The 22,285-nt window shown below is 47.6% G+C and overlaps 1 protein-coding gene across 4 annotated transcripts in view; it reads right to left on the bottom strand.

Annotated features, from left to right (window-relative positions):
* Window positions 1–3,978: 3,978 nt before the first annotated feature.
* KIF16B (kinesin family member 16B) overlaps window positions 3,979–22,285 on the bottom strand; it is a 305,646-nt gene continuing 287,339 nt past the window's right edge. For all 4 annotated transcript variants that reach the window (XM_086335004.1, XM_086335005.1, XM_086335003.1 and 1 more), the window contains one exon: window positions 3,979–5,158. In XM_086335004.1, the coding sequence (XP_086191130.1) occupies window positions 5,000–5,158 (159 nt within the window). In that variant the 3' untranslated portion in view covers window positions 3,979–4,999. The remainder of the gene's footprint in view (window positions 5,159–22,285) is intronic.

The following is a 22,285-nucleotide window of genomic DNA, read 5'->3' as shown; positions in this document are numbered from 1 at the left end:
AAATCAATTGTGGGAGACGTAACTTAGGAAAAAAGTCTCCTTGTTTTCAAATACAGATGTACCACATGACTACAGTTAAAGAAAGGATGTTACCTCACACCACTCAGGATGGCCATCATCAAAAAATGTACAAACAGCAAATGCTGGAGAAGCTGTGGAGAAAAGGGAATCCTCTTACACTGTTGGTGGGAATGTAAATGGGAACAGCCACTAAGAAGAACAGTATGGAAGCTCCTTAAAAAAACTACAAATAGAGCTACCATTTTGACTGAGCAAGCTTGCTCCTGGGCATATACTTGGAGAAAACCAAACCATAATTCCAAAAGATACATGCACACCAATGTTCCCTGCAGCACTATTTACAACAGCCAGGATATGGCAGCAACCTAAACGTCCATTGACAGATAAATAGATAAAGAAGATGTGGCACATACACACAATGAAATATTACTCAGCTATAAAAAGGAACAAAGCTGTGCCATTTGCAGAGATGTGGATGGACCTAGAGAGTGTCAAATGGAGTGAACTAAGAAGAACAAACATCATATATTAACACGTGCATTTAATAAGTGGGCTCTAGAAAAATGGTACAGGTGAACCTATCTGCAAAGCAGAAATGGAGACACAAATGGATAAGAGAACAAATGTATGGATACCAAGGGGAGAAAGCAGGGTGAGATGAATTGGGAGATTGGGATTGACAATATATGTCAATATATGCTATTGATATTATGTATAAAATAGATATCTGATGAGATCCTACTATTTTGCACAGGGAACCCCATGCTCTGTGGTGACCTAAATGCAAAAGAAATCCAAAAAAGAGGGGATATATAAATACACCTATAGCCGATTCACTTTGCTGTACAGTAGAAACACAACACTGTAAAACAACTACACTCCGACAAAAATTTTTTAAAAGGGTATTTTGTATTTAGTCATTCAGCAAGAGATGCACAGAGGGCAGACCCTTTAGAAAGGCAGGGGGTGGCCTTAGAAGCTAGAACTCAGTTCTGTAACTCCACAGTTACAAGTGTGTGCAAATGCTATCTGGAGGGAACAAGGGTAAACTCACATCCTTGAAGCCCTTCGGGTCCCTCAACTGCCTTTATGTCCCTCCCGCTATTTTACATGTAACTAGTTCTACTGGATTCCCTAATGCAGGAGGCTTCTGAAGGCATCATCCCCACCAGTTCCAACTCTGCCCTGCTAACTCTCAGGTACCACCATGGGATCAATATGAAATATGATGCTTTAGAAATCTGCAGTTAAGAATTAGGTAATTTGTTTCAACTTGGAAATAACTCTGTATGTGCAAAATTCACAACATGAGCATCATCAAAGAGTAATTTTTCACCTACTATATTAGCATTAGAAAAAGCACTCTAAACCAAACAAAAAAGTCAACAGTCAGACCCCTCTTTTTGCTGGTGGAAAGAGCCCTGTTGTACAAAGAAGGGTATATGGGCTAAATCTGTCAAGAATGAGTCTCCTCAGATGAGTGGTCTTTCTTTAGTATTTCCAAAACATCAATACCTGCTGTGGTGATGTGCATATAATAGAAGCATTGGATTTGGCCACGGAGTTCTTTTACCTAGCTGTCCTTACTCTTTTCCAGGAACAAAGTGTGGACCACTCCTGCGGTGTGTGTAGGAACACGGGAGGAACAAGGTCTCATGTGGCAGACACGTTCAACTCTGGACTCACGAAACCTCCAGGCGCCATTTTAGGCAATGTAAAAGAGGGTCCATTTCAAAACCTCTCCAACAGCACCCTTTGAAAGCAGTATGTCACGGAATACTATCTCTCACGTTGTTACCTGCGTGTTCTTGGAGGGGATGAGCGTCGCCTGTGGTTGGTGCAGACTGAGTGTTAAAGCAGCCGCATCATGATGCCGCGCAGCTCCCCGTCTCCAGGAGCGAACCGGAGGCAACAGTGGGCCAGGCACAGCCGTGCGCTAGGAGATGCATCCGGGGAGACACGGGAGGGCTGCCGTAGGCAAAAGCTGACCCCAGATCAGCAACATGGCCCAGCTCTGGGGCTGCAACTGCATCTCCATAGCAGCTATATTTCCAGTTCATGGATGCACTAGGCTTTGAAAGCTTCTGTTCAGAGTCTGAAAGATGCTGTCTAGAGTTCTGAGTCGGGAACAGATTGAGCTCTTCCCGCCAACAAACATAAACAGAAGGGCCCAGTGCCCTGGTTCATGAATCTTCAGAGCGTCTCTGCATTGTGGGCCAGGAATCTCCTAGATGTCCATCATTAAGGAGGCAGCGTGACCTCGTATCACTTGACTAAGTTAATCACAAGGCTGAATTGGAATTTTTCTAGCTTAGAAACAAGGTCTGGGTGGGACTCAGGGTGAAGGGCACTCTACTACCTGTGGTTACACACAAGTTTGGTGCACATATTTTGGAGTGTAAGCAAGACCTTGGAGGACATGCTGCTGCTGCTGCTAACTTGCTTCAGTTGTGTCCAACTCTGTGCGACCCCATAGACAGCAGCCCACCAGGCTCCCCCGTCCCTGGGATTCTCCAGGCAAGAACATTGGAGTGGGTTGCCATTTCCTTCTCCAATGCATAAAAGTGAAAAGTGAAAGTGAAAGAGAAGTCGAGTCCGACTCTTACCAACCCCATGGACTGCAGCCTACCGGGCTCCTCCATCCATGGGATTTTCCAGGCAAGGGTACTGGAGTGGGATGCCATTGCCGTCTCTGGAGGACATGCTAAAACATCCTAAATAAAGGATTCTGTTGAAGTGCCTTAGATTTGTCCCACTGACTACAAAAGCATTTATAAATTGGTGGCACTTCACTCTGAACTGCCTTCAGCGGTCAGTGCAGCATACCTGTTATTTGACACACTTGAAAGTAATACGATAGATACTTGCTGGCCTTCTTTTATTCCTTTGAATTAGTCCAAATTAATGAAGCTTCCATTTTATCACCAGAGACAGATATCTCTGTCGTGTGTCTTCTCTTCGTCTCAGAAAGGGATTTCATCGCTTGTTTTGAGGAGACTTTTCACTGGCTTGCCAGCATTCCTTCAAGTTTTACTCAGATTAAGATGCTGTTGAGTCCGATTAGAAGTCTGCATCCATACAGTGGTGACGGTCCCTCTGCCTGTCACCCTAGGCTAGGTGAGAACCTAGAGGTCACCCTGTGCAACAGTGTCATTTTCAGATGGGGACTGAGGTTCAGAGAAGTGAAATGACGCCCATGTGTTACAGCCAGCTTTGCCCAGCACCGACCAGGATTTCCACCCTCAACTTGACGCCTTAAGATGAGGACTGGAATCAAAGCATTGTCTGATTCCTGTGCTTCCTACTAACACACGTCTATTTATTCTTGTCAAACTGTCATGTCCCCTGTGTGATCCTAGTGAGACACCTGCCATGAGCCTGGCTTCCAGTACGGGTCCCAAAGGGCAGGAGACAGGTGACCTGGTCAGTTGAAGAAAACCATTTAGTTTACTCAGCAAAAAGGGCACGTCGTACATAAAAACCCAAATGAAGTTTTTGGCTAACCTGATATCATCTCTCAGTTTTTATCCTTTAATCTCTAGGTTTAAATTTCCTAGCAGTAATTACCCCTAACCTCTGCCTGTAATCACAACAGCACTCAATACGAAGTCTTCCTGCAGCAATTAAAAAAAAAAAAAGTCCTCATTTTTTTTCATGCTAAACTATGATATCTAATTAGTACAATAATAATTTCCCCCCTTATCAGGATAATTGCATCTTTGAATATACATTTTTCAGACTGGAGAGCTCTGTTGCACAGGCATCTTCCAGAAGACTGAATGCAGGCCTGTTTTGTTACCCATTCATTTGTGACTTCAATCATTACTGTAAGCGCATCTTCCACAAAACAAATGCTAAATTATACATTGTGTATCTTTCCAAGCACATTAGATAAATTTTTAAACAGACCAGGAGGAATGATCATGTCACAAGCTTAAAATAAACTAAGCTACAGGATGGATTCCATAACTTCATTTAATATTGATAGCAGCTCCATTTAAATCTTGAAAAAAGCAAATACCTTTAATAAATTTCATGTGAATTATATATTTTGATATAACTATCTTACAGGAGTGTGTACACATATAAATCTATAGGTAGAATTATATACATTTCCATATATACCATATATATCTTTTTTTCTTCTCATATTTTTCTCTTTAGTAAAACAAAGCAGTTTTACTTGTACATGGATGTGCGATGCTACATTAAGTCCTGAGTAATTTAAGGGATCGTTAATAAACTACAGTAAATTCTAGTCTTGCAGCTTAAGATCCAGTAGATTCAGTAACAAAAATGTGAACGAAATGTTTAAAAATATGCATTCAATGAGGAGCTCATTTTGTGCTTAGCAGAGAAAGCTTGAACGTGCAGGACAGCCATTTGGTAAAAACTTCTTGAATATTCAAGATTAAACAAATATCCTATTTCAATGGATTTATAGAAGCTGATGTAACCTACATCCAATGTGTCAAGCATGGAAGACTCCAGTTATGATTGGACTGAAAATCCCTTTTGCAGAATGTGAAATTCTGTGTAAACATCGGTGCTTAGGGGATTATACAAAAAGTTCAGCCTCAAATGGGGAAAAAGGAAGATACAATGAAATAATTTAAAATGCTTTTCTTGGGATACAGCCAGCCACATGGAAGGGATATTAAAAAAATAAGAGTATTCTGGTGAAAGGGGAAACCAGATGGAAGTCACTGGGGAGGTCTGCCCAGCCACCCACCAGGGAAGCCCCCGGGCTGGCTCGGCTCCAGGGGCCCAGGGTGACGGAGCCTCCAGGACAGGCTCTGCACACAACGAGAAGGCCGCATTCACCCTGAGGGGCAGGGGCGGCCGCCCCTCAGTGTCACCGTGGCCAGCGCGGCCCGGCTCTGCTCAGGCACTCGGAGGAGGCGGTGAGGGGTCCAGGCCCCTGGTCGGGGGCTGCTCGGATGAGAAGGCACTGTGTGGCAAGGTTCCATCTCCAGTCCTACCCCGTCCCGTGGCTGCTGTAGTCGAAGACGCCCTTCTTGAAGAACGGCGAGAACTCGCACACGGTGTGTTTGGACAGCGTCAGCCCCACCTTGTCGATGTGCAGCGGGGACGTGGCCGACTGGAGCATCACGCTGAAAAAGTCCCTGAGGTACCGCTGGGAAGAGACGAGAGGCAAAGACACGGTCAAGACACGGGCAGGGAGGAGTCGTCGGGGAGGAACGCCTAGAAACAATGCCCCTCCTGGCATGGAGCGGCTGCCACTGCCGTTAGAAACAGCACGGGGAACCCCCTCTGCTGCCTTCCCCACACTGGACCCACCTGGGGAGCAGCCACGGCGTCCAGCGTGCGGGTGACACCTCTTGGTTCTGACGCACAGGCCATGCTGTCTGCAGACAAGCCCAGGGATCGCCGGGCAGTGGGCGCTGGGGGTGGGGTCTACTTTCCAGCACGGTGCTGGTAGTTAATACCCCGCTTTTTCAGTCAAGTCACATGTGCTAAGTCGCTCCAGTTGTGTCTGACTGTAACACTGTGGACTGCAGCCTGCCGAGTCATGTCCCCCCGCCCAACTCACTGACAGAAAGGCCACTAAGAGGAAGGAGAACAAAACGGCTAACGGTCTGCATGACGCTAAATGCACATTTTTACTCTTATTGACCGGGGGACTTCTGCAGGAACTAACGTCTCTGGCACTAGTAAGTCCTTAGTCAGTAATGTGTCAAGTGGCACAGGCCCTCTGTGCTTTGCAGCTTCTTATACACTGAAGGAAAAGAAACACTGCGGGCGAGAGGGTCCACTGAAAACACACACATTTACAGACCACCCAGTAAAGGAAGCTCTTGCTGAGATTAACTGTTCTGAACCCCGTGCTCACCCCCACCCCAACCTGTGCACACGTCTGTGGCAGCACTGGCCAGCTCTTCTGGCACCAAACTCGTAAAGCTGCTCTGAGTCCAAGACCCGAGATGCTGGGGCTGAAATCAGACACGGGCACCAGCAAGATGTGTTAACGGAAAAGAAAACATGCAGAAATATTTAATACAGTTCCGGTATGGCAAAGGCTACCTGTAACTGAAAATGGGGTGCAGGGGGTGGGCACGCATCTAACAGGAGAAGGCCAGGGAGGCAGCTAACATCCTACAAGCCTCTGTGCAAACACTTATTTACCCCAAATGTCACTAGAGACACGGATAATGAACCTGTGGCCTGGGGGAAGAAGCCAGATTCAGCTGGCTGAATGATTAACCCACCTCAGATTTACCTCTGAAAGAAGACATTCTGCTCAAGGAAAATCTGTTAGCTTCTTTCTTAAAAACAGTAACAGGGACTACTAATAATTAACACTTGTACGGTAATTTATAGTTTCTAAAAAATCGAACTCTTTCTGTTTTACCAAAGTATAACTGATGCCCAGCGGCTGAGTACTCTTCCAAGGCAGGGCGTGCAGAGTGCTGACACACGGAGATGTCTGCGAAACCAGCACCAGAGCAAGGTGACAGACGCTCGGACCGCACCCAGAGGGGTCCTGCGTCACCCAACTGCGGCTTACCTTCATACTCTGCCTCTGCCTACCTCTTCTTTTTTTGTCTTTTTTTTAAATTATTGTAACACCCATTATCTGGTGAGCAAGGCTAGTAATCCAGAGAGGAGACCTGAAAGCAAGGATTTTTAACTCAGACTGTTTCCCGTGTTCAATACTCTTAACTTGCTGATCTCATGGTAAACGCTCAAGAAATGCTCTCTAAACAAAAAGCAGGTCAAGGTAAGAAGGTGTCAAAACCAATTGCTAGAAAATGGACACCTTGCTCCAGGACTGATTTGCATCAAAGAAGCAGAAGAGAACATGCCCTGTCTCTGGGGGTAGAAAAGCCGGGAACATTGACCTAGAGGGACCCCAGATCCAACAAACACGGCTACTGGGAAATACCGATCTGGCAGGAGGGGGACTGGGGTCGCCCCGCGGGTGAGCTGTGACTGCACCCCCTCCGTGCGGTGAGGCAGGACCCGGGCCCTCACCTCAGCAGCTCCCTGCAGCCCACGCCCCCACGGCCATGCTCGAGCGCAGACTAATGTCCACGCCGCCTGCCTCCCAGATGCTTTCTGACCGGACGGACGGGAACAGATGATGTATCAACATGTGTCATCATCAGTTCATGAAGCAGGGGCCCTTTAAAGGGCCAAGAAAGCCTGAAGGGATAATGAAAAGAGAAGTAATAGTAAAAGCCATAAATAAAGTGCAAAGAGAGGGTCCTGGAGATCCCCCTTCCCCACCTGAGGAAGCCCCGTAAAGAGAGAGCAAGGAAGCAGTCACCGGCGATGGCTCTCCTTAAAATGAATGCGTCAGCACGCCTCCATGAAACCTCCAGAGAGAGGAATCTGATCCAACTGATTCTAAACTGATTATGGAAGAGCTTTTTCTCTGCAATGAGTCTCTGCTCAGCAGAATCGGGTGGCCTTGGCTCCCTCTTCCTAGACCACTCCTTTGGTCAAAGAAAGGCTGTGATTGGAAGTGTTCTTTGCCGAGACCTCGGGGTGCTCTGAAGTGAAGAGGTGATGCGTGGCCTTGGTTGGCTGTGTCGAGAGCCACAGGCTTGCAGTGGGCTGAGCAAATTCTTGCTGGTGAGTGACAAACCCAAAGGACCAGGGCTGGGGCAGGGGACACAAGAAAGAACTAAAATTGCAGAAAATGCCTGGCGTCACAGACAGCATCTCATTCTCTGTAATTCCCCATTGTCCTGGGCCCACTGCTGAGCTGGGGGAAAGTGCTTACAAGCAACCTTGATGACTAGTATTGATGAGTTCATTTTTAAAAACTGAAACATACAGAGAGAAAACAGCATCCATCATGAATGTACCGCTTAATGAGTTTTCAAAAGTGAACGCACTGGTGTGCTGAGCACTGGGCTAAAAATATGAGAACACTTTTAGAGCCCTGGCAGCCCTCCCCATCCTCCATCCTCCAGGGTAGCCACTGCTCTGGCTTCCTGTGCCACCGATCAGTTCTGCCAGCTTTTGAACTTGATACCGATGGGATCCCACAGGATGCACTCTTCTGTATCTGGCTTCCACTGCTTAATGGCACTAACGTGACGCTCGTGAGCCTTGTGCACCTGGGTGGGTGTGCTGTGGTCTGCTCGTTTTCACTGTTGCATAGTATTCCATGGGCCCATACCCTCCCACTTACTGAAGTGAGGGCTACGGAGGGGCGGTGGGTTTGGTTCTTTTGTCTGAGCTTCTTCAGTAATGAAATCGACGACTGTGTAACGGTGTTGGGTGAATCAAGTTTATTACTATTCCTACAATAAAGAAGCTTCCCCTTAGGGCTTGAGGCCTCAGTCTAATGTACTAGAACTCTGCTACTGCATGTATATCAATATACATCCTAATTATATATAAAATACATACTTAAGTACATACATTCATATTAATAAATCCTGCTGTCTGTGCTCCTAGTGTTTTCCACAGCACCTGTGGCCAAAGGGAGAAAATTAAAGTGTCTCCTGTCAAAGCTCTCTCTCTAATGTTGAGTCCAAAGACACCCCCACCCTCCCTGGTGTGTGGAAGTAAGTCCAGGAACTGAGCCACCTCCCCAGGGCAGTTTACTTTTTACAAAACTCAAGGACTCCAGGAGTTTATGCGCTTATCAGGGTCAGAAGGGCAAAGTAGGAGAAGGGTCTGTGGAATCCAATATCCAATTTCTGTTTCCTTCACATGGCTTCCTCTCCATGAAAATAAGAAAAGCAGACAAATTTCAATCTCTGCATCCACCGTTGTTGTTCAGTTGCTAAGGCATGTCCAATTCTCTGCAAGCCCATGGACTGCAGCACACCAGTCCTCCATTATCTCCCTGAGCTTGCTCAAACTCATGTCCATTGAGTCAGCGATGCCATCCAACTATCTCATCCTCCATCACCCCTTTTTCCCTGTGCACTCAATCTTTCCCAGCATCAAGGTCTTTTCCAGTGAGTCAGCTCTGCATATCAGATAGCCAAAGTATTGGAGCTTCTGCTTCAGCAGCTGTTAGGGATCACAGAAGGCCTGCAGGACCCCTGGCTGGCCTGGTGGCGGGGTAGGGGGAGGTCACATCCAGTCTCTGCTCTGTGAAACACCCCAGATCAGGGCTGCTGAGAGTGGTGGCTACACCTACCATGGTTGGGAGACATTCCAGCCCTGCCTCGGGAAGTCAGATGAAACCCAATCTTCTTTCAGTAAGACTGCAAATCAGGACATAGAATGCAGAGCAAGAGGGGGTCTGGGGATGTCTTGAGAGTGAGCAACCGAGGAGATGGGAGGGACTGAGAGGAGAAGGAGCCCAAAGAGAGGCAAGGGCCAGCTAGGGGATGGGGAGAGGGGATGGGGCGGGATCGGGGGTGGGGGTGGAAAGAAGAGGAGGGAGAGAGGGAAAACCACACACCACGCTGGGGATGGAGGACCATGCTGCTGCTGCTGCTAAGTCGCTTTAGTCGTGTCCGACTCTGTGCGACCCCATAGACGGCAGCCCACCAGGCTCCCCTGTCCCTGGGATTCTCCAGGCAAGAACACTGGAGTGGGCTGCCATTTCCTCCTCCAATGCATGAAAGTGAAAAGTGAAAGTGAAGCCACTCAGTCCTGTCCGACTCTTAGCGACCCCATGGACTGCAGCCTACCAGGCTCTTCCGTCCATGGGATTTTTCAGGCAAGAGTACTGGAGTGGGGTGCCATTGCCTTCTCCAGGAGGACCATGAGCTGCTTTCAAAGTTGGCAAAAAAAGGTTTAAGAACAATAGATATGTTAGACATTTATCTAGGTTTCTTTTAGCTGCTTGGACCGACACTATAATATAAGGTATTTTCTTATTAATGCTTTTGGAAAATCAAATTTAGATGACAAATCTTTACGGGATACTTCAGTACTCATGCACAGCGCCTTGACTTCAGAAAGTGTCTTTCTTCTACAGGTTGTAGGCATATATATATACACATATATATATGTATATATGTGTATATATGTATATGTATCTATGTATTTATTTTTTAAGTCAATCGGCACAGGGGCCTTGAGCAGGGTGGGGGGAGGCAGAAGTCACTGGGAGACATGGGCCCTCGTGGGTCTGCTCCAAACAAAATGTTAAATGGCTTGTGATTTTAAAAACTGCCCCCTCCCCCCAGAACAAAACCAAAATCCTGAAAAGGGACCATGAGCTTTCAGAAGAGGAGGACAAGAGATCAGCAGAAGGATGAGGGGCACACAGATCGCCAAGGACGCCCTGCACCAGGTTCCTGACTCCTTCTCTCCAAAGGGGTTCTTTCTGTCCTTTAACTCGCGCTCGCCGACACCCCTGAGCTCCTTGGGGATGTCCCCCGCGTGCACGCACCAGGCAGGCCAGCGATCGCCTCGCTCCTCTCACAGACAGGCCGTTGATCAACAGCCTGCAATGCTCCAGGCACAGTGAGAACGCGTAATGGCTATTTCATTTAAAGACCACAACAGGGTATGAGACAGAGATGACTACTATCTCCATCTTCTCAGAGAAAAATAACCGCAGTCCAGGAGGCGCAAGTACCGTCCTAAGTGCCGTCCTAAAGGTGACAGCGCGTGGGAGTGTGAGGACTCACACCCAACTCTCCCGAGTCCAGAGACTGGTCTCAGTCCCCAGGCTCCGTCCGCAGCCCCCTCTTCTCGGGCCGACCCTCCTCTCTGGGCGCTGCCATCTCACTGGGCCGGGCTGATGGCACTGGGCGTCTTGCCGTCTGGCCTGACGGCGCTCTCACAGGGACAGGGGTGCAGGGTTGTCTGGAGTGAATGCTCCATGCAAACGTGGGGCAGAGGCCTCCTTCCTGTGATGCTTCTACTCGTCTACACAGAGTCTACGCACCTCTGCTCACATTCCCAGACCTTCCTCACAGTGCCTTGCTGGGCTCTGGTCATTTCTCGACCACCTTCCTTCTGTTTCCCTTCCCAGATGACATTCAGATTCCCTTCTGAAAAAATACGTCTCCATTCTTTGCGGATGGGTCATCTGGCTGACTCAGGGCAGAGGGCTGGTGGTCTCTTCGTCTTCCTCTTCTGGGATGGGCTCATGTAGCCAAAGAGCGCATCAAGATACCACGTGGAGCCTGCAGGGATGCAGGGTCCTCTGGGGCAAGCCTCTCCCAGACTGCAGAGCTGGTGCTGTGGAGCATTTCAAGAGTTTGCATAAGAAATCCAGGGCAGAAGCAGGAGAGCTCTTGGTCTGTCCATTCCCAAGCCCACTTGCTCACCAGGACCACAGTTGTTTCCTACTGCTTGACATCAACACCCCTGGGGTGTCAGCAGGTGTCCGTCAAGAATAAGAGGAAACCTCCCACTTACAACACACCCAGTTCTGGGGGTGGGGGCCTGAAGTGGGCTCAGGACATCTGCCGAGGGTGCCTCTCTTAGGATAAAGTCCGTCCTGGGAGGCTTTCATACATACCGTCTCAGATGGGTCAGCCCATGCAAGAGGTCCATTCCCAGCCAAGCATTCAGCTGGAAGACTCCCGCTCCAAACCCAGATACACACAAGGGCGAATCTTTAAAATTCAACACCATTTCAAAAGTCAACCACTAAACATTATTAATCTTTTGAACCAAAAACACAGGCTAATATGGTCTGTTGGCTGTGTTAATGAGTTCTGAAAAGCGAAACACACTCCCTACAGCGATACAGGGCGGTTCAGCAAGAACTTAGTCAATTATCTCAGAGCTTTAGCCTGTTACCTCAATCAATACATTGCACTAAGGGGGGAAATATGAAATATAATGTGCTGCTACATGCTACTTCACTTTAGACACTTCTGATGAAGGTCATTATATTAACATGATTCATGTGTGACCTATAATATGATTTCAGTGTCGGCTCTGGCTAAAAGGAAAAGTACTTAAGTTCCTGGCCTGAGTAGAAGCTGGATTTGAAGTAGCTTCTGCTGAGTTTTTCCTTTCAATTCGGGAGCTTCTGGATGAAACACTAGTCTGCTCAAAGGGAAGACCTTGTGCTCTACAGCTCATCCAGGAAAAAACCTGGGAGGTCAGAGGGACATTACATGGTATGGCCGCTCCCATCTTGCGGCCACTCTCCTTTCAGGTCTGGAATCTGGAAGGAAGGGCAAGTCTGAGAACAGGGAAAGGAGGGAAGGTGTGTGGTACCCAGGGTCAGTGAAGGATGTGACAGGGAGTACGGCCAGCATGTGGAGGGCTCAGCCTGGGGAAGGGCAGGGTCTGCAGGAGAATCCTGGGGGCCTTGAACCTGGCTGTAGGGTCAGCAGGTATTTGCAAAGCCTTTCCGGGCTCAGGAGCTCCTATGACCCCTGAGACAGTCTAAGGAGAAGGAGGACAGGTGTCTGCATCCTCTGTTTCCATGTAAGAAGATTGAGATCTCAGGAGACAGGGACTTGGACAAGGGCAACGACTGTAAGACAAAATGACTGGCTCTTCAGATTCGTGAGGAAGTCCTTGAAATTCTCAAGGAGAATCCTTTAAGCCTGTAACGCTAAGGTATAAATGTAAATGCACATGCAGCCCCTTTCTTTGGGGCTGTCCCCTCCCTGCTCAGAATTTACCCTGAATTTCAATCAGCTGCCACACATGCATGTGTGGGTGTGTGAGTATGTATGCGTGTGTATAAGATGGGAATGAGAATAGGGCCTCAGAAGCATTTGAAAGACTTTTTTTTTTTTTTATCTATTGGCTTCTTTCCTTCTATTCTAATTAACGGGGGGGATAAAATCATGACCATTTTATGTTATTAAAAAGTTTCCGCTTTAATAGGGCTCACGGCTGTAACTGCAGCCTACTGCTTATTTCACGGGCGATATTTCACCCCAGCTGTGTCATCCGAATGATTTCCCGGCCATCTCATTGTTGTGGAGCTCTTTTCATTTTACAAAATTTTAACACCAATCCATAATTTAATTTAAAGTTATTGAAATTATTAAAATTGAAATGTTCTTTAAAAATGTAAAAGGGCTTGAGCCACCTTTCCACCATGACATATTAACAGAGAAGGCAGTTCAGTGGCATTGCTCATTTCCAGAACTCATTAGCCAGGGTGGCAGCTTAAAGACAACTCTCAGTCCAGTTGACTTAGAGGTCTCATTTACCTTGCAGTACTTGGAGAATTAATCATTGATTGATGGGCTCTGAAGATGAATCTGGCCTGGATGGAGACACACTGGGATATTTCTAGACCCCAGAGAGGTCTGGTCACCACTGGCCATGTTTGTTATGAACCAACCCAGGTGGTTGATGTTATTCACAGTCAAGTCTTCCCAGTTTTAAACTCCCATACATTCTACTCTGAACACCTCTCTCTGGCTATTTTAGGAATCCTAAAATTTGTCTCCATTGGATCAACCATGCTGGGTTCCTTTACCAACATGCCTCCAAATGTCCTCCATGCTCTGATAAAATTAGGACAGTTTTTGGCAAGCAGCTTGCTCAACCACTGCACAGGTACTGCACCCTGCTCCCCACGAAGTGACACGGGGAGTGGGCACGTGGGTGTTGACAGACACAGAGCCTGCCCTCCTAGGGCACCTGGCGGCCCACACCATCTCCTCATGGTTCAGAGTCATTCTTCCTGGTGCTGAGCTTCCATCATCTAAATCCTGTTCATCCTTTAAGGACTAAATCAAGGTTTATTCTCTGTTGATCCCTCTCTCTTCAGACCCCATTCATGAACTCAACAAACAAATACTTAACTGAGAGCTTTCCTCCTGCCAGTGCTGCTGGGAATTCAGTAAAAGACAAACTTCATGTCCATCCTGAGTAACATGCAGGCTTTTCAGGGAGATTGGACAAGGAAGCAGGAATTAAAATATGGCTCCAAAAAAAAAAAAAAAAATAGGAATGAGATACTTTTGGAGCACCTAGGAGAGGCAGCCCTGGGGACTGGAGACATTTATGCCAAGACCTAGGGACTTCCCTGGTGGCTCAGATGGTTAAGTGTCTGTCTACAATGTGGGAGACCTGGGTTCGATCCCTGGGTCGGGAAGTTCCCTGGAGAAGGAAATGGCAATCCACTCCAGTACTATTGCCTGGAAAATCCCATGGACAGAGGAGCCTGGTAGGCTACAGTCCATGGGGTCGCAAAGAGTCGGACATGACTGAGCGATATTCACCATTCACCATGCCAAGACCTGAGGGGTGAGTAAGAATCAAGCCTGTGAAGACACTGGAGAAAGATTCTGAAGGAAGCCTGTTCCAGGCAGACGGCAGAGTGGGTATAAAGCCTCACAGTGGGGTAGCAGAGCTTGGGGCACGGCCACTGGTCCAGCAGGACTGGACTGCGCTCAGTTTAGCATGGGGGAGGCGCTTCTGCACTGCCCACCAGACTGGTTCTCAACCAGTCTCTGAACTCCTCTGCTTCCTCACCGGGGTGTCTTAGACCAGGGGTCCAGAATGTATCCTGCCAAACTCTCTTCTCTCTGATCCACAGAGTCCTGCCAGGACAAGTCCTGGGACTTGCTTTAACCTAGAGAGTGCCCTGGAGGTAATGCTGAGAGTGAAGAGGTCACCTTGCAGGTTCTGGTGCCCTGGCTGAGCCCAGTCTTCAGTGCAGCCATGATCCAAATGCTGCCACATACCCGTGCCCTGACCCGACAGTGACACTTGGAAAAGGTGAACCACCCGACGGAGCCCTGCCCATGTTCCAGAATCACAGCATCATAAGCAACAAAATGGTAGTTTCTTTAAAGCACTCACTTTTGGGTAGGTTATTACTAAGAGATTACCAAAATACACATATTTGGGAAAAGGTAAGAGGTGAAGGAATAAATGGTATCACTCAAACCTGAACAGAAGAAGTTTCTTTGTTTTCTGTTTATAATTTATGATTAGCCATAAATTACAGTCCTATTCTACTTCATGCCAACCTCTTCCAACCCTTTCCGTATTTCTAATGAATAATTCTGTCTTTGCAGGTACTTCTTTCCTACCCTAGGTTTTAAAGTAAATACTTAGAATAAGTAGTCATCATTTGAAATATGGCATTTATTTCTTGATGTTAAATAGAATTCTGAGAGCTCCCACTTAAAATTCATCAGGGTGAAAATGTTAGTCTGTGATTACAGAATCCGAACTATTCATTACCGCTATTCAGAGAATCTTCTTTATGAGTTTAATGACATAAGCATATTGTATTGAATTATTGTACTGCATCAGTTGGACTCATAAATTTAATATACTCAGTCTGGTTCACATATTTTAATAAAATCTAGCAAGCTTTAAAAATTTTATAAGGGATGTGCATTTCAAGTCCATGTGATATTCAATTTTTATAGGTTGACATTTTGGCTTGGGGTATTAAGTAGCTTCAATGGTCCTGATGACCCAGCCGGGTTGAGCAGCAAGGTCAGGGTGAAACCCCACAAACAAACTGGCCACATGAGAAAGCCAAGGTCTGCTTGAACTGAGAAGCTTGTTAAGCCTTTCTCCAGAGCACATGTCAACAGCAGTCCCATCTTTTTGGCTTCCAGAGCAGAAGAGAGGAGTCAAGTGTTTGGTGCGCCTGTGAGCCAGGAGTGACGGAGTCTCACAGGCCACACTCTCAACTTTGTTTGGTGAAAGCAAAATATGCCAGGACGCTGGGAGGAGCCCAGCACCCAGGGCTCACTCTGGTTCTTTGACTTCTGTTTACTGGGTCTCTTTGTAAGAGATTGGTAACCGGCTAAAGACAGATGCAGAGCAACTTGACACCCTCAGCACAGAGGTGAGGCTGGAAGAGAGCCCTGGAGACACACCTTAGCCGGTGGGTTCACAGGCAGCTGGAGTCCAACTCTGCCCTGTGAGCCAGCGCCTCAGGCACTCAGTAACCCTTCAGCCACCACGCTGGGCGTGGGGACATTACGGCACAGGGACAGAGAGTCCCTGAACTCCTCTGCTCCCTCACCGGACTGTCTTTTAAGGATCAGAATATTAAATGAGCTACTGTCTGTAAAAGCGCTTGGGGCAGGGCCTAATTCACAAGGAGTCTTTATTAAGCCATTGATGCTATTATCTATATAGTTTGGTCCTCTGGAAGTTGTTGGGCAAATCTGTTAACTCTCTCTTCTTTTACATGGGCTTAAAGCATGGAAGTATTTCATGTTTCCCCCTTCAAAGGAAAGTAGAGGACAGCAAGAATCTGGAATATTTTTTTCCCCAAAGTCTCCTAGTATCAGTCACTGGCAGACCCTTTATTTCAAGAGTTGCTTTAAAAGAAGGATGACTTCACATGTTTTTCAAAATGGGGAATCATATTAAACAAATCTAACTATAAGTCAAATTATCCTCTGAAAGATCATTTTGAATAATGAGATTATGTAAAGTGACATCTGGGGAAAAAACAAACTCCAAACCCTATTCTTTTCTTTCTAAGCTCATGACTCCTCCCAGCACGGCATAAGCCTTCAAAGAGGTTCCTGACATATGGAAAGAGAAGGACGACTCCCAGTGACCAACGTAACTGACAGACTGAACTTGCTGCGTGGCATGTCCTGGCTACAAGGCATGTAAAGAACTGGTCCTGAAACACTTGAGAATTCCTGGCACCCCTAAGCTTCCACCCCTAGTGCAGCCCAGGAACAGGGTGCAGTGAGACGCTTCAAGACCCTGAATGACAATCTCATCCCTTTCTACCAGCTGTGCCTGGGGGTGAGCAGGGCGATCCTTCCCTTTCAAGTCTGACCTAAGGTCCTCTGTATAATCGATGGCACGTGTTCCTTGGATGGCCTTGAACTGGGCCATTGTTGAGTAACACTGAGTCTGTGAATTCAGGGCCAGGGGGTGAGCTCTGGAGACTCTGGGGGAAGTAGACCCACTGCTCCTTTTTTGTCCTTTGGGCCAGGAGCCCCTGATGATCCTTGAGGGGCTATTTGCCTGGCAAATTATCCTCCTGCCTTGGGAGTTATTTCTCAGGGTCCACATGCTGCCTTGCACCCCAGGGGGAGCCACGGTCACGTCCCAGGTACGAAGAGGACTGTGGCCCCGAGTGGTGGGCCTGTGACCCTGCCCAACAGAGAGGATTAGCTGGAGATCTGGATTATCTGCTCCACTGACCCCCTTCACAGGGACTGAGGTTTGGTGATGACAGGGAAGGTGAAGGCAGGGAGAAAAGCCAGACCAAACTTCTCTAAACGCACCATCTCTAATTTTCAAAGAGGACAGAGTAGGTCTATAATTCATATAAGGAAATGAAAATAAATTCCTTTACCAAACAGATATTACCTACAGAGTTAAGCATCTCAATGAAAAATATATATACGTTGAATCCGTGTGCTTCCTGAAAGACACACTCAATTAGATGACTGACACAGAGATGGCCATTAGGTAATGAGATCTCAGACAATGAAAGGCGTGGGTTTTCTTTCCTTAGGACCTTCAGTTCAGTTCAGTCGCTCAGTCGTGTCTGACTCTTTGCAACCTCATGAATCACAGCACACCAGGCCTCCCTGTCCGTCACCATCTCCCGGAGTTCACTCAGACTCATGTCCATCAAGTCAGTGATGCCATCCAGCCATCTCATCCTCTGTCATCCCCTTCTCCTCCTGCCCCCAATCCCTCCCAGCATCAGGGTCTTTTCCAATGAGTCAACTCTTTGCATGAGGTGGCCAAAGTACTGGAGTTTCAGCTTTAGCATCATTCCTTCCAAAGAAATCCCAGGGCTGATCCCCTTCAGAATGGACTGGTTGATTCTCCTTGCAGTCCAAGGGAGTCTCAAGAGTCTTCTCCGACACCACAGTTCAAAAGCATCAATTCTTCAGTGCTCAGCTTTCTTCACAGTGCAACTCTCACATCCATGCTTGTAGCAAAACATCATGGGTTTAAGAGGATCTTCTTTCTCTCAAAGGGTTTTACTTATTTACTATAGAGAATGAAGTTTATCAAATCAATTTATAACTCAAAGTCAAACTTTAGAAACCTTTACCACTGTCCTGGACAGCTCCTAAAACCCGAGGAGCCCCTGCAGAAGAGAGTGAAAGATGCTGCCAACCTGGGGCACAAAGACACACACACTTCCCTGGACGCCGGCGTCTGGCTGGGAGAAACGCCAAACAAACCCAGAACTCCATAAGCCTCAATCTTCCAGTCGTCATGACCTCTCTTATCTGTGACTGTTTTCAACTGTAGGGCAGGGCAAGCGGTGCAGTGCAAGTTAAAAGGGACTGATAGGATGTGGGTAGAGAGACGAGCGTACAGATCAAAAGGAAACCTCGCCAGTTAAGGAGTCCTGGGGACGGCAATAGGGCCATTTAATCAAAGAAACAGGGGGCTAACCTGACGTCATCCACAGACTCTGCCACGAGGAAACTGCCTGGCAAAGTAAGGAAGGTCAGTTTATAGGGACTGTGCTATTACTTGAATATACCCAGGTTCTTTCTGATGAGGAACTGCAAATAAATGCAATTTTGTGAACTGGAATATGAGCACCATAGATGGAAATGGAAAAGGGAATCACAACATACAGCAAGAAGCATAAATATCCCAGACTGTGGAGACAGAACAGACAGGGCCCCTCACTGCCCATGGCATTCACCAGCATCTTAAGCACGAGCCTTACCTCGACCCCTCAGCTGGCTGAAGAAAACCCATTGAGAAAAAGATGATGGCTTCATTTACTGCTATTTTCATCTCTGATCATCAATTTTTTCTTGATTTCAAATAGCAGTTTCTTAATTTCACTTATAAATAATATGAGACAGGTGATCTCAATTAGAAAATAGATTAGAGAAAGTCTTTTTTTTTTTTTTTTTCCTGGTTGCTTGGAATATTACAGATGTAAACATTTTGCAGTGAACTGCTGGAAATAAAAATAAGCCTGTCTAGAAAAGGATGAGAGCTTTACATGAGCAAACAATAAAGATAAAAACTGTACGGAATTGGAACAAACTGATGTTCTCCATTTGTTCCCCCCAAATACTGTCTCGAAGTGCTGCAACTACACTGATTCATTACTGCTATGAAAAACCTAAGTGGCAGGTACGGAAGAGAAAACGATTGTCTAGGGAAAACAAATAACCAGTAGAACCCTGAAATAAAGATGCAGTTTACAAAGGCAACAAACGAGGTTTGCGGGCCCAGGACATGGTGTACACCTGTCACCTAAGAAAAGCACAACTGATTCGGCAGACAAATCTGATGAATGGAGGGAAGCGGACTGAAGCGTCTTTAAGAAAGCCTCATGCCGACTGGGCGGGGGTCGGTAGGAGAGAAAAGATGATCCGCCAGTGTTCATATAAATAGTGAGCAGAGAACTTTATGGAGACAGGACAGAGATAGTAGAACAAAAGCACAGAAAGAATTCTGATCCTGTCTTTTGGGCTGCTGCAGCAAAGGGAATGTACAAAGAGGAACTACACTGACCCATGGAAATACACAAATCAACAATTTCCAGATGCAAGAAGCAAGGCCTTCAGGTTTATAACATGAAAAGATGCAAAAGTAACCAGCAGAGCTTTAAAGCAAAGGATGACAGGGTGAGAGGGACCACGTGGCACAGAGTTTCTCAAACCTGCAGGGAGGACCAGCCGAGGGAGGGAGAGAAGGAAAGCAGAGGAGAGGAGGTAAGAGGACAATCAGGCCAGGAGGCTCAGTACAGGCAAGTGGGACTCCAGGAAGGAAAATCCTCAGAAGAGGAAACAATCACAAAAATCTCCCACAGATGAAGGACACGAGATAAAGTCCATGCAGACAGAGGCCCAGAGAAGGGAGCGGCTGCTCACCAGAGAAGACCCCTGAGCACTCCAAATGCTGGGGACAGAGGTGGATAGAATCATGACACAGACAAAGGGCTGGGCACCGAGATGGCTTCGACCCGCCTGCCACCAGCCCTGGAGTCAGAAGACCGTGAAACAAGCCCCCTAAACTACAGGACGGAATGGTTTCCATCTAATATATCCTGTCCAGCCAGCGGCGGGTGAAGAAAGACCTCATCAGACATGTCTCTAGAAATGCACCTCCTGTGCGTCCTTTCTCAGAAAGCTCCTAGGGATGTGCTCCGTTGAAACGAGGGAATAAGGCAAGAAAGAGGAGAACACGGAGCGCAGGAAGGGGAGACAACCTGGGAGGCTGCACAGGAGGATGCAGGTCAGGGCAGACGTGAGCCAGGCTTGTGTGAGCGCATCCATGACTCCCTGATTTTACAGACTGTGCACATACAGAACAGGGCAACAGGCTTGTATACACACACTCACACACACACTCACTCTCTCTCTCACACATAAACGCACACATGAACAAAAGCAAAACGGTCAGAAAGGGTATATGCCCAACCCATAAGGGCAGCGTGAGATCCTCTGAGAGCAAAGACTGGGGTCACTTATTTAGGGGTGACCTTGCAGCTTCCCTGGTGGCTCAGCTGGTAAGGAATCCACCTGCAATGCGGGAGACCTGGGATTGATCTCTGGGTTGGGAAGAGCCCCTGGAGGAGGGGATGGCTCCCCACTCCAGTATTCTGGCCTGGAGAATCCCCATGGACAGAGGAGCCTGGTGCGCTACAGTCCATGGGGTCGCAAAGAGTTGGACATGACCGAGCAACTGACGCACTTTGTACACGGAAGCAAAGGGGTGGGAAAGCGAGGGAGAGAGAAAAATGGAGAAAAGCCACACAGGGGCTGTTGCTGAGCGGGTTCACAGCTGTGCACATATGGCTGGGCTGGGTCCTGCTGGGGACGCTGAGAAACACGAACACTGTACTTCCAATCACCCCGGAAAGGAGGGGGAGCTGGCAGGCTCCCCACAGAAAGACATGCAGCCTCCCTGTGGGGTCCCTCCAGTGCCTAGCCTCCCTCTGGTTCCCAGCTGGGCTGGGTCCTCCTCGGCTTTGGAGGAGGCTGGGGGAGAAGAGCTGAGGGGCCCTGGGGACACTGCCCGCACACGCTGGACCTGCCGGGCAGGACCAGCATCCCCTGGGGGCTATGGGGTAGGGAGGAGCATGTATCAGCTGTGGGATGGGCCTGGGGGGCATGAGGGATCTCAGCCAGGACTGCAAAGGGGGGGGTACCCATGCCGGGAGCCGGGCATTGCGTGTCAGTCTCTGCTCCTGGCCCAGCTGCTGCCCCCACCCTGAGCTCGCACTGTGACTTCAGCGTGTGGTTTTCTGATGAGGACTTTCTGATTTCACAGCAAGCTGACTCATTACTTTCCTAAGGCTAAACAGTCCTTTTTAAAGGAATTATAATACAAGTTTTATTGCAACCTTAGGTGATAAGAACTCAGGCGAATAGGGTTTCATGCACTGAGCCTAAGTGAATCTATCATCAAGTGACTGCAAAACGTTCAGATGAGCGAGGGGCCCATGAGTCCCCACCCGCCAGGCAGGACTGCGACAGGCTGGTGGGAGAAGTCAAGACGGCTATTGGCACAAAGCCCTGGGCCTGGGCTACACTGTAGTCCTTCCACGGACTCCTGGGCTTCACGCTTTCACAAGAGTGGCCTCGTGCTGTATTATATAACTCTATAGAATCGTATCTATACACAATACTGATTATCTCTAAAACTGACATCTTTCTACACACCTATTAGCTATACAGCTATAACCTCTTTACTCTACCTATATAGCTATAACTATGCCTATAATCATATTCACATAATATAATCTACAGTTAAATCTATATATCTTATTAGATGAAGGACAGAGAAGCCTGCCCATGCTGCAGTCCACGGGGTTGCGAAGAGTAGGACACGACTTAGCGACTGAACAAGAACAAGATCACGCTTTATCTTACTTGTAATTAGTAACATATCCACTGCATGTCTCCTCCTCCAGTGAGGAATAACAGGATGGGGATGCAGCTATGCCATCATCATCAGGGGCCCTAAAGGACAACCTGGCTCCCAAGAAGGGACTAGAATTTTACTGGGACACTCTTTTATCTACATTCAGGACAATGTGTGCACTAGGCAAAAGGAAAAAGCAGTTTTTCTGGCAGAAATGAGCAAGTGGAACTGAACAGACACGAACACTGCTAGAAATGAATGATATAAAGATGACACCGTCATAGACGTGACTCCAAACGGCCACTAACTCCAAAACCATTGTAGTAACTCGGTGTCCCTGGAAGGAGGCGGGTTTTCTTTCCATCATCCAGCACAGCTTTTCTCTCCGCTTTAGCTGCGTTTCTGACACTCCCCCGGGGCCGGGAGCTAATTAAGTGCTTCAGTTTAGAAGACCGTCCCTCCCCATCCCTGATGTGCTGCGGCAAGTGTGAAATGGAAGGGATGGCAGAGAGAAGAGACGAAAATGGCATTTCATTCTACAGGGTAAACGGTGAGGTCAACAGGAGCCTGGAGCTCACAGCCATCTCAAGCG

This window comes from Bos grunniens, chromosome 13, assembly GCF_055505025.1.
Source record: "Bos grunniens cultivar Pamir isolate PY7600 chromosome 13, Bosgru_T2T1.0, whole genome shotgun sequence".
NCBI classification, from domain to species: domain Eukaryota; kingdom Metazoa; phylum Chordata; class Mammalia; order Artiodactyla; family Bovidae; genus Bos; species Bos grunniens.
The sequence above is the reverse complement of the archived record's forward strand: the minus strand, read 5'-3'. Positions and strand labels throughout refer to the sequence as shown.